At 39.3% G+C, this 27979-nt stretch overlaps 1 protein-coding gene across 1 annotated transcript; it reads left to right on the top strand.

The window, feature by feature from the left end:
• Positions 1-27975, top strand: EMB (embigin). Its single transcript, XM_048931737.1, has 11 exons — positions 1-107; positions 5370-5674; positions 12450-12539; positions 13498-13587; positions 16392-16566; positions 17116-17204; positions 20974-21101; positions 22436-22718; positions 23483-23516; positions 25351-25424; positions 26713-27975. The coding sequence occupies exons 1-10, from the start codon at positions 1-3 to the stop codon at positions 25406-25408; spliced, it is 1359 nt and encodes a 452-aa protein (XP_048787694.1). The 3' UTR covers positions 25409-25424; positions 26713-27975.
• Positions 27976-27979: the final 4 nt, after the last annotated feature.

Below are 27979 nucleotides of genomic sequence, written 5' to 3'. Positions count from 1 at the left end.
ATGAAGAAAAACACAAAGGCAGAAAAGCATTACCTCCCACAGCACATAGATGACTTCCCCCAGAGGAGGAACCACACATGCCCTGATTTCAACAATGTAAACAAGACGTCAGTTCACCAGCCTTTTTAGTGCTGCTACTGACTGCTGCTAACAACTGAGCAAGTTCAGAACCTCAGCAGAGGAGACTTTCCTGTACAGTTTGTTGTATACGAGAATTATTTTTATCGCTATTTTAGTCTTTCATGATTTTTATCTTTCCAACAAATCTATTCTCAAGCGTTTATTGGATAGGAAAAATGCAGAAGTCATGAAGAAGAAAAATCAGAATGGCTTAATTGTATGTGACCTTAAAGATCATATACTTCCAAAACTTATCAATCAGTCTTTTTGAGCTATCTGACTTCAGCATAGTAAAAATCATGCATAATAACCATTCTCAAATTGTGTTCAAAGCAGATGCTGGCTTACTCATTCCAGCTACATTAATGTAAGGAAAGGTATTACCTCCCTCAAAATCTGGTCTTGCTTGAAACATTTAAAATATTTTCTGCACATTTTGAAGCAAAAGCCTACAAAATAAACCCTGTGATACTGCTTTCAGCTGGGATAGATTCAACTTTCTTCTTAGTAGTTGGTACAGTGCCATGTTTGGGATTTAGAATGAGAATGCTGTTAATCACACCCAGTGTGTTAGCTGTTGCTGAGTGGTGCTTACACAGAGCCAAGGACATTTCAGCTTCTCACATGGCCCTGCCAGCATGGGGCTGGGGGTGCACAAGGAGTTGGCAGGGGACAGAACCAGAACAGCTGACTCAAACTGGACCAAGGGATTTCTCATGCCACAAGGCATCACACTGAACAATAAAAGCTGGGGGAGTTAGCTGGGGGCTGCATTGCTCAGGGACTGGCTGGGCATCAGTCAGCAGGTGCATTGTGCACCACTAATTCTATTCATTCTTTGCTGTTTTTTTTTTTCTTTCTTGTTTGTTTGTTTGTTTCTTATTAGATTGTCCTTATCTCAAGTTTCTGTACTTTTCAGTTCTCTCCAACATTCTATTACAGGATGAGCGATGGAGGTGAGTGAACTAGTGTGGGGTGTTGAGCTGCCTGCTGGGTTATGCCACGACAGGATATCTTATACTGGTGGCATATACCACAGGGAGTTTTATTTGCACTTCAACAAACTGTACAAAAGCCTTCAGATGTCCCTACAAATTTTTTCAAATTAAGTTGTGTTTGTGTTTTAAACCAGGTACTCTTTTCCCATTATAGCTTTTATTAAAAACAACTATTTTGTTCTGGCTTGGGGGTGGGGGCGAGGCAAAATAACTATTAGCCAAAAATCTACTTGGCTGACATCCTAGTTGCCAGTTCCTGATTAAAGTACCTTGTATACAAAGCTGTTCCTGAACCATACTGCCTCATCTGCACCCCTACACAAAATTAATACCAGCACACTAACAAATGGTATCACCGTATGCTCAGCACAGCCAGTAATCAACACTGAAGGGAAACTAAAATTTAAGAACAACCAAAACTTCTGTTTTATCTACAGATCCAAATCCCAGCAAGCAACATTAAAGCACTCCATAAAGAGCGGAATTCTCAGCTCAGATTATATACTGACTCTTGCAAATTGCCTGCTAGGAGGTGACAGGACTCACAACCATTCAAGAGTATATAGACATTGCAGAGTAGGCAATTGCATAATCAGCCTGTAATTTTAAATCCAGCCAAGAGGTCAGTTCAGTTAAATCCTTTGGATGGAGTGTGCCAAAGATAAATGTTTGGGGAAGACAATAAAATTCAGTTTTATAGTCTTGCACTAGCATTCAATACATTGCTTTGGCTTTCAGAAACACAGGAGTTCTGCCCTTTCAGTTTATCCCATCTAGACATAGCACAGCAGCTACGCTTGCAACTGTTCCGTTAGCGCTATACAGATTAGTAACACATGGTTCCTAGCCTTGCAAATTTACTTCTCGGCCTTAATTAAATTAATTCTTCTTTTTTCCAGTGTTTACTTTAATGCTTTTCCACTCTAAGAAGGTCCTATCTTTAAACAAAGGTTGCCTCTCCTTTTAAGCTCCTTGAAAGAAAAATCTAGCTAAGTCCTGATGATTTAGCTTTGGCTACGGAAAGCAACAAGCCACAATCCCTGAAACAAGTTGTAACTTCCACCCCAAGAGGTTTGCACTCACTTTTGATTGTTTCTTCCTTTTTCCTGTTCTTCTTGAACATATGCATTATTTTCCTTTCACAGTGTTGATTTTACAAAGCATACTTTCATCCAAGGAAGGAGGTGGATCACTCATGTCTGCTGGTTATTTTATTGCTTTAGCAATTAACAGATTAAATGAACACTGATGACTAGGCTTTAAGAATATGCAAGTGGTTGTAATACAAAAGGTGTTGTAACAGCTACAATAAATTATAATCTGAACTTTTCTTCAGCCAACATCTAAAATGTCACAGCAATTTTCTCCATCTACTTCCCTCCTGCCATGAAAACTTTTAGCAAAGAATGTCCATATGAATAAATCAGCAGTTTTCCCTCTAACAGAGACTTTATCAATATAAATGTTTAACTGTAATCCAGAGTGTAGTTCAACCTGTGGATCCTTGTTCCGATGCAGCTCATATTACCATGTAGAGAAAAGTTTCCCTTTTTAGAAAGGAGAGAAAAGAATGAGCTAGAGAAAAAAGAAAATACTCTGCATGTCTATGGATGGAGTAGATTAGTCTTATTACTTAAAAGTTTGAACAGATTTTTTCCTGAAATTCCTAATTACTCACCTGTCAATGTTTCAAAACACATAAGACATATAAGAGTTCATCTTTTTTAATGCCCTCAGTGTTTAGTTTTCTCACAGTTTGCAATCACAATTTGCAATAACTGACCTTGTCATATCTAAATTCTCTTATCCCAGTGCTTTCACTGGTGCTGATGAATCCAGTATCAGTATTTGGGGAATCCTCAAGTATCAGCACATTATGGTAACACAAACTTTAGAGAAGTGAAATGCCTATAGTGCTGTTACATTTTTTGCTTTATCAGTTCCTCTAAATTTTGCTTCCTGTTTTTGCCTTCCGTTGCTTTGTGGCTTCTTTATCTCATAATGTGAGAGTCAGAAAACAACAGCTCACTCAGGAGTAGTCTAATAGTTTTTTTTCTTCCCATGTAGCAGGTAAGATAAGAGTGGGATGTACTATTGGCAAACAAGTCATGACAAGCAGTTGAGAAGGAATCCTGCAAAGACATTCAGCATGCTCAGATTGCTTTGATGTTCTATCCAAGATAACTTACTGGGAAAGTCCTAACCAGGACTCAAATGATCTACCAGAATTTCTAGTTTCCACTGGGCAAAACCTGAAAAGGCTAAAGCTAGATCCCAGGTCAGACTGTCTCAGCAACTCCATTTATGCCAGCCATAGGCTTCTACATAGACTTGTCCAACATTAACGCGGCCACAGCATTTTCAGGTGGATAAAATCTATCTCACCAAAAGGTGCTGCACACCTAATGGCTGGATCAGCCAAACACAGAATCACAGAATCATAGAATCACTCAGGTTGGAAAAGTCCTTAAAGATTATCGAGCCCAACCACAACATAACCATACTACCCTAATCAACAGCCCTCTGCTAAATCATGTTCCATGCTAAATCATGGATTTAAATGCATCCAGGAACGGTGACTCAACCACCTCCCTTGGAAGCCTAATGAACATCAGGTTTTTCTTCTCTCTCCTACAGCAAGGATGCTGCACATCCTACGCAGGATGCTACATAGAAAAGTACTTCCAGACTTTTCAGGAAGAGCAGTTTGGAACTCCTTCATATCTTCAGACAGTAAGCATTGCCTTTTTTTTTTCTTCTTTTTTTTTTCATCAAAGAAGCAAGTTTCTTCAGCCCTAAGTGGTCCAAATTAAAGAGCTTTCAAGTTCCAGACACTTTTTCCCATCAAAAGTTGAATAACTTTGCCATTCCTGACCAGCCTTACCTGAACTGTATTCTCTCTGAATCCCATCATTCCATGCTGTCAAAGCCGACTTACAAATCTGTGGGTTCAGCCTCAGAGGATTCTGGTATTATTGTCTGTCAAATGGCTCAAGAGAACTGTGGGTTGTAGCCATGTTTTGAAAACAGTTGACTGTTTTTGACTACACAGGTATTTACTGTGCAGTATATGTATATATATATGCATACACACATACACAGCTCCCTAATTTTTGTACATGAACAAAACAACATTAGATACAGAACACTGAAGATTCCATCCCAATGCCCCAAGTGTACGTATGGAGATTCATGCTCTCAGTATCAGAAAAGGCTCCTACCTGCATGTGGCCCTGTACAGCCAGCAGGAATCCCAAGCCTTCCCTGACATATAAAATGGGTTCAAGGAAAAAAAATAAATCTGTTCCCAGTCCTTTGCGATTAGATCTATTTCTTAAGGGTTTTATGATGGAAAGATTTAATATGAAGGACTGTAATAGTGTTAAGGGACATGGATGGCAGCAGATATGTATGAATTCAGATGTAATGCTGGAAAATCAGCATGTGGGACATCTGACTTGCACATGCTCGGCATGAACTTCTGCAGCTCCACCAGCATGGGAGAGCTATGCTGATGCACCAGCTTCACTGCAGCGACCTTTTCTGCACTATTGATACAAATCTTTGGCAGAATTCAAGTTCTCCATCAGCTGCAAGAACTGTGTCTTGATAGTAAGAATGCAGCACATCCCCCACCCTGAGGATTCTCCTTCAAAGAATGCCACCTGGTCAGGTTCTACACTGCAAAACCCAAACTGATTTTTTTTTTTTTTTAAAGTAACAACCATGTATATATGCATAAGTACCTTAATTTACGTGTAGTACTGTACAGGCATTTAAGTACCTCAGCACCTAAGCAATTAAAGACTCCAGATTGTGGCAGCCAAGCCTTGGAAACACTTGTTAGAAACAACTCTCCTCCAGCACTGTAGCTCGGCTTTGGACGTTCAGCAGGGAGCCCTACACAGTCCTTCCTCTCATACAGAATAACCCAGCTGCCTGCAAGCCACTGACCCTCAAAGGAGGGCCGTGCAGGAGGTCAGCAGGCAAAGGGCAGAGGAGGCCGCGCTCCTTTCTCGGGAGCCGTCCCAACGGTCCCGCCGCGGTTTCCTCCGGCGGGGGCGGCCCGCGACAGCGGCACCTTCAGGCCGCGAAGATAACCGCCCTCAGCCCGGCCGAGGCGGGAGGAGCCCCCCGCTGCCTACCGCTCCCACCTACGCCCTCCCGCCCATAAAGCCGGTGCGGGGCCCCGCTGTTTGCTCGTCCTCCTCGCCCGGCGTGGGTCGCAGCCGCGGCCTGACATTTGTCTAGCTCGCGGCTTTTTGGTTTTTTTTGGGTTTTTTTTTTTTTTCCCCATTTTACGTCGTCCCCTCTCGCAACCACGGCAGCCGTCGTCCTTTCGCAGCCGCCGCGGCCCTCTGCGGGCCCCGGGTCGGCCGCATGCTGGGTGCCTGCACGCCGCCGGGCGCGGCGGGGCGGCCCCGGGGCGCGGTGCGGAGCGAGTTCGGCGGCGGGAGGCCAGCAGTGGGGCGGCGTGCCGGCCGGCTTCTATCGCGGGCACCCGGGGTGGCTGCTGCTGCTGCTGCTGCTTTGCCTCCCGGGCAGCGGCCTCGCAGGTGAGTGTCGCTCCGGGGCTGCGGCGCGGGCCTGGGGACCCCGAGGCGTCCATCCTTCAGGTGCCGCGGGGGAGCCCTCCTGCGGCCCGGGAGAGGCGCCGGCTTGGCGGCGGGGCTGCGCTCTCCCTCATCCCCTCCGGGCGTCGAGGCTGGCCGCCGCGCCCTGCTGCCGCGCCCCCGGCATCGCTGGCATCGCAGTCGCGATGCGCCGTGCTGCCGGCTCGGCCCTGGCTGTGGCTCCGCATCCCAGCCCGGCCGCTGCTGCCCCGCGGGTGGAACGGCTTGATCGGTGCGTGAGTGCAGGGCCGGGAGCTGCGCTGCTGCCGTGTTTGTACCGAATAACGTGTCACTGAGGGCCTGGAAAAAAGCGTGTCCCCGTGGGTTTTAATTATAGCTAATTTATTAACATATAATGGGGAGGGTTGGAAGGATGTTTCTTGGAGGATTTTTCTACCGCGTTTTTAAACGTCACGTCTGAAATACTAAAAAAAAAAAAAAAAAAGCCACTCTGGGATGCGCTCCTGGTAGCTCAGGAGTGAGCCACGTCTGAAGAAATACGCTTCTGTTAATGGTTTTGTTATTGGTCGCTGTTGGTGGAATCGCGGCTGGGCGGTGCGGCACGGTGGGACGTTAGAGCCGAATCGCTGCGCTCGTTGGCGGGGCGTTGCTGTGGGCCAGGTGGGCAGCTCCGCGTGCTGTGAGCGCTGCTGATGGCCCCGCTGCCTGCTGCACGGCGGGCTGCGAGTAGTTACGGGCGTCTCGGTGCTCCTGTCGGGCGCTGGGAGGAGCAGTAGTGCTCGCCCCGTGGTGACAGCCTCCTTAATATCTGTGGTATTTTCACAGGAAGATGTGAAAGGGCAAAAAAAAAGTGTCGTGTAGTTCTTAAAGCTTGTGCAGAATGTGCATTTATATACACATGAATACATCGGAAAACCTTTTTGACAGTATTTCCGTGATGGAAAAAGTTACATGACTATGAATGCCATGATGGCTGTAAGAACCTCTGAGCTGCCTTAGGGGCAGGTGATGCTTGTTTTTTTTTTGTTTTTTTTTTTTTTTTGTTGGCTTACCACCATAGCTTTTACCTAATGGTGATTGAAGCAATTCTGAATTTATGTGACATAATTAACGAAGTGAAATTCTGTGCCTCCAAAAATAAATAAATAAATAAATAAAAAATTGAAGTCCCTGCCTGGGAAGCGATTTCTTTAAATGTACTGTCTTTATAAAATGGTGGGTATGATACCTGTTTTTTTGGAAGATATTCAGAAATGAATCAGCAGCTTCAGTACCATCTGTACGAATAAAACAAGGCATTTGCTTTTCAGACTTCTACTAAATGCTTTCATGTTGGTATAAAAAAGGTTCAGTAAGAAGAGGGGCTTCATACTGCAATTTCCATGGTGTCTTAAATCCAGGGAAATAATCTATTATTACTCTCTTGTTGATGAGTAATTTGCAAAGGCACACAAGCACTCCCAAGGGAAGTTCTCGCAACTTTTGAGGCAGGTGCAGTGGCACTGACTTCTTGTGAAGCTCAGTAACAGCGTGCTCTGGAGATGTGCAGGTTCAGCAGGCTTCCTTCTAAACAGAAGTTTTCAGTAGAAGCAGCTGCAGGGAGTGCTTTGTGCACAGGGCTGAGCTGAAGAAAGTCGAGTTAGGTATCCCTCTGCCGCTGGCTTCCCATATATTACTTTGAGTTAAGGAACTTGAGTTCTTACCATTCTGTTCCTTCTGTCTTTTAGTCTTATTAACTGTTTAATTGCTTTGAAAAATTTAAACCATCACTTCTGTTCTGCATTGGATTTGGAGTTATTTCTGACTATTCATTGTCAGGACATAAAGTTCTTAAAAGCATACTGCTTCATGCTGTTTCATTTGCCTGGTTCAGTTGCACCGTGTGCTGCCAGATTGCTTTAGAAAAAGCAAATCCACCACATCTTGTCTGCTGTCTTCTCACTGTATGGATGGCAAGCAGCTTCACAAACAGAGGATACACTTGTTTTTTGGGGCTTCCTTGCTGGATTTCTCTGCTTTGCTGTAAAGAACTTCTGTTGAGGCATTGAAAGCCCTTTGTTTGGATCCTCTGGTGTCTTGTGAGAAAACTTACGCTGCAGCTTTTGCCTTCCAGGCACCACTAGAAGGTTCTGGCTGTCAGTCTTAGTAGCTGGTGGATGCTTGTGTACCTCCACAGAGCAAAATTAATTGACAAAAAATATTAAACTTATTCTGCTAAATTAAACCAAATTTCATCTCAGTCTTTCTCTATTTTTCACTATGTTTTTATGAAGACCTTGCAGTGTGCCAGATGTGTTTGCAGGATTCAATGTGTTTCACAGAGGTGAAAATGCCAGAAATCGCTCCAGTGATTACAGTCATAGTGTAACTCCACTTTATCTCCCAAATATTGTTGGCTACAGTAAGAAGTAGAGGGAAGATAGAAAAAAATAAATCAGTGACCTCATTCTCTCATCTACTCCATTTTCAGTAAAGATCAGGGCAAGCAGAAGACACCAATCCTCATCATTGCTAATGGAATTTAATTATAGGCTAAGAAATTTCAGCTCTTAGGTCTGTAGTGTGAGAAGTTATTCCCCTGTATTTACTTACATCGCTATCTATCTTTATCATACTCATCATACAGCAGTAGGTCAGCTTGATAGCATAAGCTGTATAGCAGTATGTTTGTGACAGGACAAGTGTGCTACGTTACCTCTGTGTCATGTAGTTCTGTTTGTGAGCAGGTAAGAACCAAAAGATAGAAGCAGTGTCAATGAGAAATAATGCTAGTCACCTGCTCTCATTTGGTTTGTGAATCAAAGAGAAAGGCCACGGTGAGAAGCCTAATAGTACGCAAAACATGTTGCAGGTTATCTGGCTTCCTTGCAGAGGGATAAGAGCTGCTGCACAGCCTCGTGCCTTTTAAATTTATCATCTTCAGGGATTTTAATTACTATGCAGATAATGCATCTAATAAGCTGACACAGGATCAGGTGATCCATGACACCTTCAGAATGCCTCAAGATGATGCACAGATATAAAATTTGTGGACCTTTCTTCAATTTTAGCCTTAATATCAGGAGCATAATAGTCTTCCCTGCTTTGAGGACCTGGATTAAGCAGAGGATAAGATTTGGTCTTCTTATCAGCTGGGTCATAAGCCAGCATGTACTCTGAGTGGATTCCTCTATTTCTTAAATTCCTTGTGTTAGGTGAAGAGCAGTGGGACTGGTGCACTAATTAACTGTGAGAAATGCCAGTTATGAAGAACCACTCCGGTGGCAGATTGATTTATTTATTTATACTCTTTGACTAACTTGCTATACTCAAACTGTTTAAAATGTGGTGGATAGATTGAGAGCAGATGGTGCAAGCCAGGCATGTTTCTGATGCAGTCTGCGGAAACTGTGCTGAGGTGCCCACAAGACAATCTGCAGGTAGTCTGTGCTTACAGTAGTGAGACTGATGGGAGTGTTGGTGGTGTTCAGTGGTTGGAATTAACAGTATGCTTGAAGGCACGTGGTTCTCAGCAGATCTGAACGCAATCAAACTGTGATTTAGATTTCCACTTTTCACTCTGTGCTCGCTTCTGTTTTGAAGGTCTAGCAGTGCTTATTACACTGTCCTTTATTTGCTTACAGCTGCAAACACAGCATATGTGCCTTTTTTTTTTCTCTGGCTGCATACACAGCTTTGTGACTGCTGGCCAAATCAATTAAAAGGCACTGAGGTGATGTTGCTCAGAGAGGAGCATATCCTGCTGCTGTGGCTGTAGACTATGTCCTGGAATACCAAAATTATGTTAAGATAGTGTTTATTTTAAGCTGTGCCACCCAACTGTGGGAATGGAAAGGAAGCGGCAAGCATCTGTTTTAGTAAATCATCTGGGGACCTTGAGTTCTCATCAGAAGTGATACAGCAGAGTGCTCCAGCTAAACAGTTTATCTCCTTCTGCCCCTGCTGTTCTTTCTTCTCAGCCAGGAAGGCAAAGCAAAATATTGGTATTTTGGCTGGCTCTTTAAAGGAGAGAAAAAAAAAAAGTTAAGATTCAAAGAGTCAAATCAGACTTGTGGTAAGGAAACTAGAAATACTGATTAGAAGTATTGGTGAAGGCTGAGTTGAGCAGTACAAATGGCTTTTGTTTTGCTCACGAAAATTATAATGGATAGAAATCTGCCACATAACAGAGAGGAGCTACAGAAGGTTCTTACAGGTTTGTTATCGTGTCACTGAATCTGCCAGTCTGTTGTAAAATAATCAACTAGTATCAGTATTACCAGCTGAAATGGTCCAAGCTCTCAGGTAAGATGGGATTTGAGTATAGGGTATAAAACTTACTGTTCTGCTGAAACATTCTGAAGTGTAGTCTGACTATCTACGAGAAAAGATACAAACAAAATTCTCATTTGCGTTTTTAGAGAAGTCGGGTAAAAAATACTGCCTCTGTTTGAATTCTCTTGTCTAAAATAAGCTAAATGCAACTAGTGAAAAATAAGCTTTTACTATGTTGGCTGGTTTTTCTCAAAAGTTAAGAAAAAATGATGGTAGACTGAGGGGAGTAGGCTCTATCTGTTTTCATTAACTAGATTCAGATCTGAGAGAATAAATGTTCTTTAAACCCTATGTAGGTCTGTTGGTGACGACTTTGGATGCCAATCATACTCAAGGGAATGCTTTGACTCAGATGCACACTGGACTGAAGTCATCTGCTTGTAACTATTTTATTTTAGTACACCTACAACTATAATACTCTTTCCCTATTGATTTTAAATTACTATGTAGTGTACACTTCTGTAATAAGTTGGTGGACTTTGTTCAGAAGAAAAAGAAGCAAATGTATTATGTTGGCTTTTTTAAGTCAGTGCAAAAGTTTGTATCCTAAGCATGTCAAGGGCAGTGGAAAAAGCTATCCTACAAGATGTATGAGATCAGATCAGGGACTTTCCCTAGAGAACGAACAATTCCCAAACTAGAAGCTTCATAGAAGGTTCTTTTCCAGCAGACAACTGATAACTTTCATGTGAATACTCTGCTTTTTGTTCTCGTATTAGTAAGATTTGTAATCCCGTCCTTGCATCGTTTTACCTTTATCTATGTATTTTTTTTTTTTTTTTTAGTTAGATATGTGATATGTACCATCATTCTGTTGTCCCCACTCTTCATCTGCTGTATATTTAGGTCCCTAATTGTGATGGGAAGTGGAGGGTATGTTGCAGACTGGAGAAGAAATGGATAATTGATTGCCGCCTCTCGTTTCTCCATAAAGATCAGAGCATCAGGAGCTCAGCAGTGCACCAAAGCTGAGGCTGATTAACACAAATCAGATTTGGGCGAGGTTGTGTTTATACATGAACTTGTGGTTAGGACAGGTTATTTTAACCACTATTCTGTCTTTGAAGATGGTAATGCTAACTTTCTGATGTTCAACTTTAGAGCTGTTAAGCAAAATGCGACAGAAATACAGTAAGTGCAAGTAGTGAATACTGGATTCAGTAACTTTCCATATGTAGGTGGTTTAGTGGTTTTGGTTTGTTTGTTTTGGAGATAAAGAACAACCATCATACAAACTGATGCCTTATGAAGGCATCTGTCCCCTTGAAGGATTTCAGTAATCAAGTGGTGCTTATAGTGGGCTGACAAAAACTCAGGTGATCCGTAACAACCTTGGCATGCTGTTGAGACGTTTGCATGCGCAAACAAAAGAGCATTTCCCAGACCTTTAGTCTTCATATTTTGTCAGGCATAAGCATTTAGACTTGTTTGTCTGCAAGTAAGGCAGATATTGAGGCTTGCTTGCACGCTTATGTAGAAGAACAGGACTCTGACTACTGCTGGGAGACAGTTTAATAATTTTATAGCTTTAAAAAAGTTAATTCTGAAATAGTAGTCAGGAGTAGCAATAACACTCTAGTACCAACAGCTTCTAAATGAACCAGCCTGAAGTTCTTCCACCTCATCCAGGTGGAAAAAATATACCTGTTTATTTTTTCTCTAAACTGGTTGAAGCATGAAGGAAAGTATGAAAGAGCAGATGGCACAAGCCAAGCATAAGGCTGATTGCCTGTAGCATAGCATTCCTCGTGTTGTGAACTGACATGTTGACCCAAAAAATGACAAAACAGAATCTTGCTTTGCAGAATGGGCAAGCAGTTCGAAGGCATGTGGTACCTCTACTAACACTTGCTCTGAGGTATCATAAGATACAAACCAGTAGCAGGGACTTCTTTCATCTGAACCAGATTCTGGCAGTAAGTGTAGCTGAGAGGCATTTTTTTTTTTAAGAAAAAGGACCATATTTCAGTTTTTTTTTTTTTTTTTTTTTTAATGCAGTAAAAGAAAAGGAGGAATAATTTGAGAATATTTAAGCTTTTAGAAATGAGATTTCCACTGCGTAGTGGTCAACTCTGCCACCCAGTGCTTAGAGAAGGCTGAAGCTGTAGCAATTTTCTCCTCTTGGCTCCAAACAGGAAAACTTTGGGACCTTTTCCATCTGTAGGAGATCCATCCATAGGATAAATGATGCAGTCTCTTTCCTTCTTCAGAAACTGGAATCACTTTCTCCTGCAGTTTTATATGATCAGGTGGATTAAGTCTGTACTTACTGATCCTATAACTTAAGATTAATTATAAAATAACTGATAATAGAACTGCTTTGCAAGTATGTAAAAGACATGACTTAAAACATGTTTGCAGTGGAGGAAAGATTTTTTTTCAGTTTCAAATTATTGGAAAAAATCAACTTCATTTGTAACAGCCTTGTTTTTCAACCTTTTAGAGCCCATAACAACTACACAGACTGTCAGTCAAACAACCTGGGGCAGCATTGCAGATCACTTGACACGTGCACGTGATGTATCTACACCTGGTAAAAGCAATCAAATGTCTTCTTATACATAAAGTGTTAAGTTCTACTGTGTGTGTGCTTTTGGTCATTGTCTTTGTTTTAACTTAACAAGAAGTTACAGAGAATTTATATTAGTGGCAATTACCAAGACAAAGCATTTGATGAAACCGACAGTGTTTAAGTTCTGTTTAAAGCTGTATGGAAAGGAACTGGAAATTGGAGAGAAAAAAAAAAATTGCTGTAATTATATTGAATTGGCCTTTTTTCCAAGTATAATTTCTTGTAAGTTTTCACTGTGCATGAGTTTGCTAGGAAATTGTATGCAGATAACAACAAAACATATTTGTATGGCTTTGGAAGGGTGATATCTCCTTATCTCATTGGCATCTGTTGTTAAAGCTACAGCTTTATTAATTGTCTTAATTTCTCTGTTCTTGAAATGTACAGTGGTAAGCATAAACAGAGGCTCTTCCTGCAACTGCCTACCACATAGTATCAACTGTATTAAACTATGCAGAAATTTACGAAGATTGTCTCTGAACAACATTCTGTCTGTACTACAACAAAACAGGGATTTTTTTTTTTTTGGTCATCTTATCCCTTTTAAATATCACTTTCTCTTCCATAAAGAGATGAGATAGATCAGATAGATCAAAAGGCTCTGAAACAGGTTGTGAAATAGACAGTTAGGGATTTCTGGAGTATTCTGAAATTTAGAATTACAGCATTGTATTATAGTTAGAAACCATATTCTAAACTGGCGTAATTACTGTAGTGTTGGCCACATAACACTGCTACCTCAAGACTGTGGTTGCAAAAAAAGTGATCTCTATGGGAGTAGCTTTGGCAAGGTTTTCGTTTTGTTTTACTCTTATTTTTTTCTCTAGAGGATTACTGTAAGAAATGATTGCAGTACTGTATTGCTTCATGATTGCATTTATAGCTTTATAACATATCACTGCCTCCATGACCTTGTTAGGTCCAGATCTTACCACGGTGGGTTTTAATGAGGAAATCAATTCGAACAAGTCTAAGCCCCTTTACGTGGAGTATGAGGTGCTCCTTCCTGGTGAGTATGTTATTTTCTCTTCCAGTTATGTTACATTGAAAATATCTTAATTTCATGTAGCATTTCCTATGAATTTTAGAAGTGTTTAGGATGGCAACTTATTGATAAAGTAAGTAGTTCAGAGTGAACAGTGATTTCAGTTAAAGAAAAGATGAGTGAATTTGCTGCATTTACTGTTTTCTACTAACTATTTTGCAGTGGAGAACAAGACTTACAGTATTTTAATAAAAACATTAGTAAAACAATTCATAGCTCTCTATTCTTCCCACAAGTCAATTCAAGTAACAATTGCTTTGCTTTGGTGAATCTGTTTGGAGAGACAGTGTAAGGTGCGATGCTTCTTACCTGACTGGTGCTAGCCAGCTTCTCGGCATTGCAGCTTTTAGACCAAGGAGAAGAGACAAGCCACTTCCTTGAGGTAGACATGAGGTTTCCCAGTTGTCAGATGTGAAGTTAAAACCAATTTCTAGTAGAAATAGAAAAAAAAAAAAAGAAACATTTTAATTGAAATTTAATTTACTTAGAATTTGAAGAGATCAATTGGAACTCCTTTGCAAAATACTAATCTTAATCTTTAAGGACACAATTGCATAGCACTTACGCTGTTCTTCTGGCATTGTTTTCTTCTAATTTAAAGTGAGATACTTAATGAGGTAGTCTCTGTTTCTTGCTCCAATACAAGTGCTCTTAGTGCAGAGATCTCCTCCTACATATCAGCCTTCCTAATGGCTAAACTTCAACAACATAAGGTTTTCATGTTCCATTCATTATAAGTGTGGATTTCTTTTTAGACAGTTAATCTCAAACTTGCATTCTATTTTTAACCACTGTGATTAATCTAATTCTAAAACTTTCACTATTATAAAACTAACTCAATTTTCAAATTACTGTGATCATAAACATGTAAGGTGAGTTATGCTTAGTTTGGTTATTGAGTTTAATATATGGATTTAGTAAATGAACTATGATCCTTATGGCTCGGCTGTGTAAGATGGAGTGTTGCACTTTTCAGTCTAACACCAGGCCAACAAAGCTGTAGTATTTCAGCCAGTACTCAGAGTTCTGGGCATTATGTTCTTCTTTAAGCATTTACATGCCCCTGCCAGACTCAGTGGTGTTTAAATACTCCGTGGGAGTATCAAGCTCTGCTTCAAGTGGGCTTTGCTTCTTTTAGGTAAGTTATCACAGTAAGTTAGTGAGGTACACCTTAAAATTTCTTTTCCTCTCAGATAAGATTAAAGCTATGAAGCCCAAGTACACACAGTTTTTTCATTTTTTTTTTTTTCATTTTTTTTTAAGCTGCTGCAGAGTAAGCCTGGGATTGAGATAAGATTCTGAGTGAATTTTCATGGGCATATTAATTATTGATGGCACAGAGTGTTTTGACAAACAGGATAGCAAGTTAACAAAATTACAGATGTCAAGGTACCCTTTCTTTACTGCATAGAGGGCAGGATTAAACGCATTTGATCAGAAGACTTTCCCATCGAGTCACAAAATTTAGGATAGACCCCTTTGCTTCCTAAACTCTTCCTCAGAGTAGTCTAGGTATGGCTGAATCCTCTTACAGTCCCAGACTTGGTCAACAGCTTATGTCTAAGGGATCGTGTGTGCAGTCAGTCTAAGACTCAATCTTGGCAAAGTCGACAGAGCTTAGACAAACTGTTACTCAGTTACTGAGGATCTGTGTTGGCAAGGCATCCCTTGACATAAAGATGTGAGGGATCTTCACAGCAGGCATAACTTTGAGGCATTACTGCTTCAGGAGAGATCTGTTGTGCAGGAGAGCTGAAGGAGGGTTGCTTGCTATTCATGGTGCAAGATTAATGACTTAGGCATACTTTTTTTTGGCACATGCTCACGTGGCCCTCCTTTGTTATGCCAGATATGTTATCAGTCCTTTCAGCCTTCAGTTTGAGACAGATTTGTGGTCAATTCCTTGTCTTACTGAGGCCTTGAACATAACCAGTCCTGTGCTCATTTACTGCTTAGTGAGACCTTGATTATAATGAGTATTGTACTTGTTATATGCCTGAGCAAGGCCTTGTGTAATGACCAGGCCCAAAAGAGGAAGCTGGGGCAAGGAGGGGAGCACACAGCTGTAGAATGGAACCGTAAATTGATTTGAAAATGATTCAGTTTCAAGTGAAATAGCTGAAGCATGAAAAGCCAGATCCAGCAATAAGGTTGTGGATTTTATTAGCAGGGCATTACCTACGATTTCATAGTATCATGAAAATGTGTAACTGGATGATTTGTAAATACTTATAAATATTTACAAGTCTAGCTCTTTTTGAAATTAGTAATGCAACTTTGTACTTACAAAAGTACTTATAAAAGTATTTTAATCCAATAATGTTCTTTCCGATGTTACTAACTTCTGATTTGTAAATTACCTTTTATGGAGTTGAGAGGGAGATTTAGACTGAGGAGGCATTGTTTCCCCACTTGCCATCCCACTTTCTGTGAGAATTAAGCATTAAATGTATTTCTGTTTCAGGTTAAGCTGTGTAGAAGCACAGGTGTGTCTTGATGTTGGCAAAATGAATGTTTCTGTGTGTGATTCCTCTAGGAAGTCTACTTACAGAATTGAGTGACTATGTGTTTGTAATCGTTATATATAGCGACTCATTAATAATTAAATTTTGTCAAAAGCTCAATACCTGATACTATAGTTTTGTTTACACTGGAAAGTATAACAAAACCATACTGTATCCTCTTGCAATACAGCATAGGTTTTATTTTCACAGAATGAAGAAATAAGGTGTTTTTTCTTATAAATACTGTTTTTCAACTTCTGTTAGGTGAATCTGGTGGTCCATTGGAAAAAAACATCACTTTGGGCAGTCCGGTTAAAATTGAGCTGTCATGCAGACTGGCTGATAAATATTCTTACGTGAAAAACCTTCAAGTGACTTGGAAGAGGGGAAATGAAACTATCAAACACATCAATAAAACTGAAAATAGCTGGGGCATCCAGTAAGTAGTCGTCTTTACTGTTCTGCTTGCAGGTTTTCCTGTCACATACATATACGCAGTCCCAGGCTAATGTTAATGATTGAATAATATGAATATTCTATCACTTTTCTGCTACTCCATATACACAAATGCAACCCATGTAAAGAACCTGTAAAACAAGAAGTTCAGCATTCTCTCTGCTGTCAAATTCTTGAACTGCGTTGTGCTGGAGCTATTACTAACCCATTGATGAACAGGCATTTAAGAGAGCAAACTGTGTAAGTTATTTCATACAGCATATGCTACATGGTGAAGCCGTGTCTAATTCAGTAGCTCATGGATAATACTGCTTCAAGATACTTGTGCCTGTGAGCAACAAGAGTTAGAATGATGTTCACATTCCTAAATATTCATGTGCTTTTCTGTTTTCTTAAAATGTTGTAGTGCTTGTGCACTGCACTAAATCTGAATCTGTCTGTTTCAAGAATGTTCTCTGCTGACTTCTTTATGGTATTAATTAGTAGTCACTAGTAAATGCAAACAAGATGGTGTTTCTTTTTCCTTGTGAAGATTGACTATCTCAGAAAACGGACAACTGGGAAGTTACACTTGTGTGGTGACAGGTGAAGAAGAATTCAGTGTGGTGTTTCATTTACAAGGCAAGTTGACCAATGAAATCCTTTGTTAATAGCTCCTGAATAGCGTGGAAATTGCAACAATATTAACTTGATAAGTGGTTGCTAATATTGTCAAGCTAAGTGAGAATCACTATCAAAGGCAATTTTTGAAGCATGGAGGGAGATAGTTTTGAAGCAAAGCTAAAAGCCCTCATAACAAAACTTGCAACAACCTAAACCATGTAAGCCTACTTTTCTGCCCCTCTCCCCCTACAGGAGTGACTGATTTTTGTCTTCCTTCCCTATCCATCCAGAAGAAGTGAATGTTCATCAGTTTCTTAAGGGGGAGTGGGTAGGTGGAAAAAACTGTGGAGGGGGACTGAGGTTTTTTTGTTTGTTTGTTTTTGGTGAACTAGTGACTAGAAAGTTTGGCCTGTGACTTTTGTGTTACAAGAGTAGCAGTGATTGGCAGAAAGGAGGCAGGTTCTTAAACAAGTTCAGTTGTTTTTCTGAAACAGAAAATAAATGCTGAATGTGTTAGAACAGTAAGCAGTTAGTGCTTCATTGAGCACTGTAGGTGGGGAGCTGAGCACTTAGTTTTTTCTCCTCTGATTTCACCCTTTGCAGTAGGAGGTAAAATCTAGTTGAATGGAAAAACATGGAAAAGAAACAAATACAGGTTGCTGAAGTGGGATTTCCTCCACTTTTCATGCTTTCCAAAGTTTGCTGAAGCTGAAGGATGGGAGGCCTGCATAAATGTAAGCTCAAGAAGGAAATGTGAAGTCTGCCAAACTTGTTGTCAAGATAAAGTAGAATACATGTCCTGCTGTTGAAGATAAAATGGCAAAACAGATGCCTCAGCTCTATGTAACATCAGTTACATAGGGAACCAGTTTGGGCTACCACCCTTATAAGGTTGGAAATTTGCAGCAGGAATGACTACTAGCCTTCATCCAGCGACCACCAGAGATGTTAATTATTTCTTGGGATTTCTGCCCGTGTCCTCGGAATGAAATGAATATGTGTACCTTTAAATATGTAGTCACTGCTCTCGGTGTGCATCTTCACTGGAGTTATCCCCCATGCACCCAGTGCTGTAATTAAGGGAGTGCTTGCTTGACATGACTCATTAGCATGTCCAGTTACTTTGTTGGCTTGACTTCAGTGGCAAGTATGTGATCAAGTGAAAGCTCTCCAGTCTGATATGTACTAGGAAGGATTCTTTATCAACACAGAACTATAAAAACCCTAACTCTTCTGACCTTAGCTGAACTAGCCAGCGTGGCTTTGTAGTTTTCAAACTGGCTTTGTTCAGAGGGGCATCTGGTCATACAACTTCAAGAAATTTCTGCAAGTGCAAATCTTGAGTTGTGGTCTTAATATCTGCTTTCAGAACTTTAACTAGGGTAAACTTAGCTTGCAGTGCCATGGGAGGACAAAATTGTAGTTTACTTAGACCTTTTCATGTCTGATAGTGCTTACATTGTTTTTGTTGAATGGCTAACCAAGTCTGTTTAGATTTTAAAAAAGGATGAGGGAGTCTTACTTTTTTGAAAGTATGAAATAAGTTTTTTGGTAGCAAATGAATGAACCAACAGAAAAGTAACTTTTCCAGAGCTCAGTGCACAGGACTGGTGGATTTATCATAAGAAGATGGGGAAAATTACTTCACAGTGCTGCCACTTCTGATGCCATAAAGTTACTGGCTCAGCAGTTACTAAGATAAATGCAAGAGTGAAGGAAATGGGGAAGAGAAATGCTTGAATCTTTCAGTCAGCAATGTAGTGGGAATAATTCTTAAACTGCATGAGATGAGTAATATGTTGATGTAGGTGCAGTGGCTGAAGTCATTACTGCTTTGACTTTAGTAGCCTGCCACCGTGCTCCTGGCTTGGCATAACTCTGTAGACTCGAGATTTAAATTCTCACGGAAGTCTACAAGGAAGCCATAACATTTTGAGTAGCTTTATAGGAAACTGAAGTTATTAAACATGGTGATGATTCTTCATGACTATTTTAATCTAACACATGGTGTTGTAATAATGGCTATGTTAGTGAAGGGTGTGCTTAGTTTATGCTTGCACTTTGTTCAGGGTTTCTGCTTGCTTAAATATCTGTCCAGAGGTGTGCACTGTGAAACAATGCTGTTCTTTAAACTGCTGTGGAAATCCAGTATGAATACTAGTAGGGTCACTCATCTGTTCATCTCCAACAGTGTGCTGTTTTTGTCTGTAACTGCAGTATTTTGTCCCCTGATTCTGGGTGATTTGCCTACAGGAGAAGAAAACCAAACACAACAAACAAACTGAGAGTACTAAGTACAATTCCTTGCATGCATTCACAGATTAACCACTTTGTTACAGAGCTAAATGCCAGAATGCATTATGGATATTCTTGTCCTTAAACATGTCTGAGGTGGTCCCATGTTTTACTAGTATGTCCAGAGTTGTGCTTTGACACAGCATCTCTGAAGTCTTTTTGACTACCATGGAAGTCTGTTGTGCTGGGTGCAGTCTTTTTTTGTATTTCTTAGTTTTTCCTCTTGCATAAATTAGAGAGGAAGTGGTAGCACATATTAGTGAAATTCTACCTCTTAGTGGTAAAGTAGAAGTATACTGACACTACTCTTGAAGTATACAGTATTTCGTGATTAAAACAGAAATATAAATGGAAAGAGCACTTTATTGCTGATGAGGTTGGATTGCTGAATTGTGCATTGAACTCTGAACTTGGGAATAGTATTGTTGTTAAGAGTATCTGGGAAATTAATTTGGAATGAAATTTATAAATTTGAACACTCGCAAGAAGTAAACTTTATAGAGATATTAGTTCAGCTGGGAAAAAGGAGTAAGAAGAATTTGGTAGGAACATAGAATATTATAACTGCTGAAAAAAAAAACTGTTGGCCTGTTTATTCTTCTGTGACTAAAACCATTTAAAAGATGTACTGCATCTACTTTGAAGAGAACAATAAAACCTAAGAAACAAACCTTAAAATAGATAGATTTGAGAAAGGCATACTGGTAAGCATCCATAGAATGAGGCAGATGAGAGGGTAGGGGAAACAGCCTATTGTGAAATATTTTCTCTATCTCTGTTTAATGCCTTATTATATTAAACAGTTCTTCTTGTGCCTCTGCTCTTGGAAGACTGCTGGATACTTGCAAATGTCATAGCTGGGTCAAACAGTCCTAGAGTTGTGATCTGATGTTTTGTTTCTTGTGCCTGTGTTCTAAGCAAGTTTGAACCGGAAGTCTTTATTTAGTAGCACGCATCCAAAAGCTGGTTCTTCAGCTAACAACATACTTACAACTATCAAGTTTGTAGTATGTCCTAATTATAAAATAACAACATTACTTGTGTGCAGGACTTGCTTGATGGCATTGTTTGGTAGCATTACATCTGGAATAGAATCTGACTGAGTTTTTGCAAACTGAATGAAACTGCAGAAAAACTTGTTTTTCTGAAAGAAATGAAGCATGTAGCTCACAGTTGTCAAGGAGGGAAAGAGGAGATGAACAAGGGTAGAGATTAGTACAGGATATAACCCAAGTTTTTAGTATCAGTTAGCAACTTCAAAGATGATACAACCACTAAGAACAGGGTGCCTGTAGTTTTCTACAGGAAATTCTATATAGAGAGTATCAGCCTGAAATGACTAACATGCATAGTTATATCATTTATGACAAAGGAAAAGAGAATAAGTAGGCTACTAGAAATCCTTATGTAGAGATACAATACTTATTTATACTACAAAATAATAATATATATGTGGCTTTCATGTGATGTATTTTTCCCTACTTGTTCTTAGTACCACAGATTGAAGGAAGAGAAAAACCTGTCATCAGTTATGAAGGTGACTCAGCTATACTGATTTGTAAAAGTCGCAGTTATACTCCCATTGCTTGGACCTGGTATATGACCAATGGCAGTGAACAGGTAAGGTTCCACTCTAGCCCAGCAAAACAATGTGACAAAAATGTACAGACATGCTCTAAAGTATAATGGCATCTCACTTCAAACTCTACCAACTGCATTTACATCAAAGTTAATCATAGAATCACAGAATGCCTTGGAAGGGATATCAAGGATCATTAAGTTCCTATCCCCTCTGCCGCAGGCAGGGCCACCAACCTACAGGTCTGGTACTCTGGTACCAGCTTTCCCAGGATCCCATCGAACCTGGTCTTGAATACCCTCAGGGACAGGACAAAAAAAACCCACCTATTCAATATTTAGAAGTACTCATTATTACAAGATGCAGTGTTTATGTTCTGGCATGGACAAATAACATTATTCGGAAAGTCCCTCCTTTATTCCTGTAGTCCAAATAAAAGAATCAATTAAATTTTTTAAGTCTGGAAGTACATTTATTAAAAAGAAAAAAAAAAAAAAAAAAAAACACACCACAAATACAGAACCTATGTTAGTGGCGACTGTTTCTCAAATCTTACTGTCTGGTGGCAAAGAATGTTACCATAGCAGGATGTCTGTTTATTTATTTATTTTTATACATGTAAGATTTTCGAGACCTGAGGGAAAACAAAAGCATTTCCCCTCTTTTTTTTTTTTTTTTCTCCTTCTCCTGTGTTTCTGATTCTTCTCTTTACAAATATTTTTGTTTCCTAGCCAGTGCGAACTCTTGAAGGAAGGTCAATATGACCTCTGAAGTCATCATGTGGTGGAGACTGCTGTGTATCTGTTTTCCGAAAGAGCTGAAATATCTTCTCAATTCAGCTCTTTTTTTTGAAAATCAAGATCAGCATTTTCCAACCTTTCAGGATCCTCACTAACCTTAGCAGTATAGCCACTTTGTTCACCAGCCCTTTTCTGGTGGAAGCACTGTGAGCCGAGAGAAGGCAAATCAGTTTCCTCCATGCTACTGGAGGCAAGCATTGGCTGTCTCAGCTTGCTTTGCACCAGAGCAGCATTCCCTGCTTCCTTGAAAGCTTATACTTTGTGCTGTGGTGGAACCTGGGCATTGGATCCTGACTCCAAAGGATTGTTAGTAGAGGCAAAGGTAGCTTTTATATTCAGTTGGCTAAAGAGGGTCAAGTGACTTGCACCCTAATAGTGCATAGTTTCATGCACTGAATGCTAAGGAAACTGATCATCGCCAGGAAGGAAAATTCTTCACTTGAAGGCAGTCTAAATGCCTCTTTTACTGTTTTATGTCTTTATGTGGAAATATTTCTAACTGTTGATAATGTAAATAACTTGATTAAACAATTTCTCACTGCAGTTATAAAACCTAATTAATTTTTTGTTTTCAGATTGCCATTAATGATTCCCTGATGTTGGATAAGTACGTAATAGACAGAACAGATGCCAATGTAACCCATCTGAAAATACTGAAGCTCACCAAAGAAGATGGTGGTGCATACTGGTGTGAAGCTGCTTTTGAACTAGGAAAGAGTAAAGGAAAGCTGAACCTTAAAATTCTGTCACTCATGGAGCCACTCAAGCCATTTCTAGCAATAGTGGCTGAAGTTGTTATTTTAATAACTCTTATTTTTGTTTTTGAGTTGTATTCAAAAAAGAAAGAGAAACGTGCAGGTAGGCTTTTTAATTTTTTCTAGGTTTGCATTAAAATTACAGCTGAATGTTTGACATGGCCTGTGCTAATTATATACAAAATCTGATTCTTACATTCTGATAAAGAATGCAGTGTTACAGAAAAAAAGTAGTTTAGACTTTAAAATCTTATCCACAAGTCTTGAATTTGATTATGAAGTGCTTTCAATATGAAATAGCTTCCCATAAAAGGTTTGGTGCTGTCGTTTTTTTTTTTTCCCTCATTAAAAGACAAGTAAATCTGGAGGCTGTAACTGTTTCAGGAATGCTTAGGAAAAGAAGTAACTGTTAGTGGTTCTGATGGGAGAAACTTCCACCAAGAAACAGAGTAGAAGGGGGAAAATGTAGAGGCTAAATCAATGTGGTAATCCTGACTGGTGAACCAAATACATGTGGATGAGCCAACTTGCTTCATCTTGCCAACATGTGTATTATGTAAATGTATGTTATGCATTTGCATACTGTGTTTTATCTATATGCTTGTATGTATGTAGTATATGATACGATGTGCATTAAAATCACATTCATCGTGTTTGATAAAGGAACATTTCTTGACAACTTTGTAATAATTCCGTTGATAGAGTAACAGAATGATTACAGACTTAAGAAAAATGAGCTAATAAAATAGCATTTGTTTTCATTAATGCATCGAATTCATGATATAATGAAAAATATGAGTAACTTTTCTAATGTGTGTAGTTAATTAAGACTTATGTAATCTTTTTTTTTTTTTTTTTGTTACACAGAAGATGAAAAAGAATTTGACCAAATTGAGCAACTGTAAGTAAAAAAGTTATATACCAAACTTAAATGTTACTTCTTATGTATATTATGTGTCTTTGTATCCTATTTGGTAAGAGTTAATTAATCTGAAAGTACACTTCATTCCCCTTCTCCAAGACTACATAATCCTAGAGTGCAGAATGCTGTTTTCTGACTGGCACTTAATTTTGGTGTTTGGAACTTATTTTCACTCGTCTTTTGTTAAGACAACATATGTCCTCATTCTGTCAGGAGAAACACTCAAGTGGAAACTTTACAGGCTTGGGACATTTTTTGTTTACATTTTTATTCCATCAACATTGATACAACCGTCTCTAATTCATGCATGGTCAAAGCCCTAACTGTCCAAGTTGTACTGTAAGGCTGGAGGCTGGGAGCTGCTGCTGTTGGCTGTGTTGGTAATTCTCACTTCAGGAGCAGCCCCTTGCTGTGCTAAGAGTTTGGACTTCCTGGGCACTGAGATAGAAGGGGAGCTGCAGGCACTCTTGCTGCCATCCTTCTGTTAGAGGGTTGATACAGGCATGCTGGTTCACCCTTCCTTAGGAAGATGCACTTTTTAAAGGCTTGTTGACATAAACTGACTCCTTGCCTCCATCTCTTGAAGCCCAGTTACTTGGCCTTTTAATTTTCCTGTTTTGCAGCTTAGCAATTCCTTTTCCCTTTGCATATATATTCCTATTTTGATTTCCTTCATGTCTTTCTGGGCACTTCCTGCCTTTCCTTTCTCAAACTTCTTGCTGCAGTGACCTTCTTGGTTTCTGCATGCTGTGTTCACCCTCCTGTTTGTTATTTTTGTGCTAGCTGAAAATACATCTTAGTGCTTTTTCCCTTATCAAAACAGCTTTAAGACTGTAATTCAATTATACCATGAAGTGAGGATTTGTCTTGGAAATACTGTATGCTGTTTTACTGCTGACTGTTTGGGTATGTCTTGGGTTGAAATTGAATAAATGCCTTTGCACAGCCATGATTCTTATAATACAGTTTCAGCATATTTATAATAGGATTGTAACTTAGTACTGTATATTGTAGTATTAAATGTTCATGGTTGATGAAGTGGGGGATGTTTCTGATGTTGTAATTTTGATCAAATGCATGGGCTTTAATTCTGTGTGTTGTTAGATAAACATAGGCAAGAAACAGTTTAATAGACTCCTTACTTATATATTTCCAAACCAATTAGAAATTATTCTAATACTGTCTGTTTCAACTGTTTAGAAGATAAATTTGTGTCCCACAGCAAACGGCTCTAAGGGAACAGTTCTAGTCTGTTATGCCAAGTATGTATAATATATAGCTGAATTTGGTTGATGAAGTTATAGTTAAAATGATACATGCAATGTATCAAGTAGTAGTATTCAGATAATTCCTTTGCTTAAAAAAAAAAAACTAGCTAATTCAGTTCTAGGTAAAGTTTGGATTATGATGAACACAGTAAAGTTTTTGCAGGTACTCCAAAAGAAGCAATGATAGGAGTGTTTCAGTCCATGTTTTGAGGATGTTCACCTGCAAATTGTTCATATGTTGTTTATTCGGACATTCGCTTTATATGCACATTATAACAACTGAATGAAACGATAGCATAGCAATCACTTCTGGGAACATTATCACTGTTATCACTTCTGTGCAGAACTTTGTAGGTTGTTTCTGAGGAGGATTGAGTTGATCCTACTTCCACTTTGGTTACCTCAGTGATATTTAATCTTTTTCATACAACCTTACATGCCAAAGTGAGAAACGCAAGTACATCTTTGATGCATTCTGGAGGCATGATGGTGCTCATCCTGCATTTCAAAATTGAGTTTGGGAATTTATCCTCTCTTTCTTGCAGTAAATCAGAAGAAAGCAATGGTGTGGAAAGCAGTAGTGCAAGGCACAGAAGAGTTTAGTCTGGCTCCTAGAAAGGTAAGTAAAGGATGAAATGTAGATATTAAAGCTTACTTTTTCCTTGAGTAGCCTACTACCATAACAAGGATAAATTAAAAAATAGATATATCTGCTCTTATCCAATTATTTTTTTTATGTGGTGAAAACGTAGTGTGTTTAGATGAAAGTAATGTGTTGTCATTACTGACTTGATTGGAGCAAGATAGTGAGTTCAAAGCTGTCTAATTGAAAATGCTGTCATCATCATCCTTCTGTTCACCTAAGCAGGCTTTAAAATAGAAGCTAGATAAACCTTAATTCTTTGGTTCCTCATCTTGAAACATCTCTGTGAATATCGGGGTAGGTGCTGAGATGCAGAAGGGCTGTGATGACTCTGAATTCTTTCTGGCTGTAATTTTAGATACTGAATTAGGTTAAATGAGGAAGGGTGCAAGTGCAGTAGCATGTTTAGAATCCAAAATGGGGAACATTGGTAGTACCAGAGATGTGAAACAAGAAATTATAGGAGTCTAGGAAAGACAAGGTTTCATAGATGATTACTATAGGAATTTGTGGAGGAATGAAGCAGGTGATACATATCCCTGTGAAAGCTCTGTAATGAACTTTAGATTCTCTCCTCTTTGCAGTCTCATTACAAGCCCCTACTTAGGCCAGCTGGAAATGCTTGTCAGAGGATGGTCTTTGATGAGGACCAGTCCTGCACAGTGTAGCTCCTTCCCCAGATGCTTCCTTCTGCATCTGGCGCTGTGATCCATCATAAAGATGAGAGGCGTGAGTCACTTTGCGTTTGTCACTGCTGGTGCTGTTGTTCTTCCTTCAGATAGATGACGTGAGAAGAAAAAAGCATTTCAGTACTGTTTGTTTTAAAGACCAGAAAGAGAACAGTGTGCAGTAAAGCTTGTATGAATTGAAGAATGACTTGGAAAACAGTCTAGAACAAATACTTTTCAAGAACATGGGATCTCCCGTTTCTTGCGTGTTATTGTGCTTGTTGATTGCTGTGCTGGGCTCCCAAAGACGTGGCCTGTTTTAGGTCTAAGCACCTGTTTTCATTGAGTCATTGTGGCACATGACTCTCACCAAGTCAGTAAGGATTCATGTTCCCAAGTTGAGTTTCAGTATGTGCTTAGGCTACTCAAACTGGACCATTCAAATATTTTATAAAATACAAAGTAAATTTTATAAAATATAAAGTAAAATATAAGCTGCTAGAACAAAGCTCAATTTCAGACAAATGTGGAAAAATAATATGCAGCAAAATAATAAATTGATTTAATAAAGATATATTTTTTCCTTCTTTGATTAGGGAAGCCAAGCCTACAGAAGTGGAAATCAACACAGAGTTAAAGAAGTGTGCAACTATGCTTTTTGAACATCAACTATGTTTCTGCATAAGCTCCTCTACAGTTGTAAGAAATAAGATGCTTTTAAAATAATTGTGAAATGGCTCATTTTTTTACCAATAATATATCCTGATACACTGCATTTTGATTCTCGCTGTCTGTAAGACTGTCGTTTTATGCTAAAAGGCAGGTTTTTCTGGTTAGATTTCATGTTGTTATATTGACTGTGTTTAGGACAAAATTAACCTTACATTTACTGAACTAATGGGTGATACAGAAAGGGAGCATTATCAAAACTAGAATTTTTAATACTTGTTAAAACTGGGCTTGTGAGATCAAAAATGTTTTCCACCAAAGAAAATGCCTTGTACTGGCAGATAAAGCAAATGTGACATACAGCCATTTTTACCAAAGAAATGTTCAAAGGCAAATCTTTATCATTATTTAAGTAGAACATCAGTGGTTTTGCACTTGTAGTGAGCAGTAAAATATCTAAATTCTAACTTTTTGCTTAGCTTCCTTTAATTAGAAGGAAGTAAAATATGTTCAGGGTACTTCATAGATTAATTTCCATGAGATGTCCTCCTGTACGGCTGTGATTCTGTATTGTATTTCCAAATAGGCTGAACATTCTAAACGGACAACAAGCTGAATGCTGTGCAGATTAGATACTTTGGTATTACTTCAGAACAAGTGGAAGAAGGAAAAGGGATACAGTGTCATATTAAACATAATTGAAATCATTTCTTGTACAGATTACCTCAGGATATTTGGGAGTTGCAGAATCGTTCTGTGACTACAACTAATATGGAGATATTTTCAGTCATCTACCTACATGGTTTTTAACATACATTGTGTAACTAGTATTCCCACTTCCTCTCACATATGGCATTGTTCCTTGATGAACTCTCATCACAATTCACTGAAGGACTTGAGCAGCTAAAGTTTCCAAGGTAATAGGTAAAGCACAGTGAGTACCACCAGCTGTTGCACATAGTTATGGTGCTGCTTAACTGGCAATACTTTTACAGAAGAGTGGTAATTTTAGATATATTCAGCAGCTGAAAATGGAAAACTGGTTAATTGCAATAGTGGCCTTTGCTTGCTAATCCAAAGGAAAAATTAGAAAACCATTTCTTTTTTGAGCAGGGGAAAGTAGACTTTTGAAGGCTTTTTCTCTATACAAAATGTAAGGGAAAAACAAAGTGAATGGAAAAAAAAAATAATTTG

This window comes from Lagopus muta, chromosome Z (genome assembly GCF_023343835.1).
Source record: "Lagopus muta isolate bLagMut1 chromosome Z, bLagMut1 primary, whole genome shotgun sequence".
Taxonomy (NCBI): domain Eukaryota; kingdom Metazoa; phylum Chordata; class Aves; order Galliformes; family Phasianidae; genus Lagopus; species Lagopus muta.
This window is presented reverse-complemented; position numbering and strand designations above follow the sequence as displayed.

Bases quoted from the DNA above. Each gene is read 5' to 3' on its own strand.
- EMB (XM_048931737.1), top strand. From the start codon at position 1: ATGAAGAAAAACACAAAGGCAGAAAAGCATTACCTCCCACAGCACATA. The intron at 108-5,369 runs GTCAGTTCACCA...ACATTTGTCTAG, and splicing joins TTCAACAATGTAAACAAGAC to CTCGCGGCTTTTTGGTTTTT. The intron at 12,540-13,497 runs GTAAAAGCAATC...TGACCTTGTTAG, and splicing joins ACGTGATGTATCTACACCTG to GTCCAGATCTTACCACGGTG.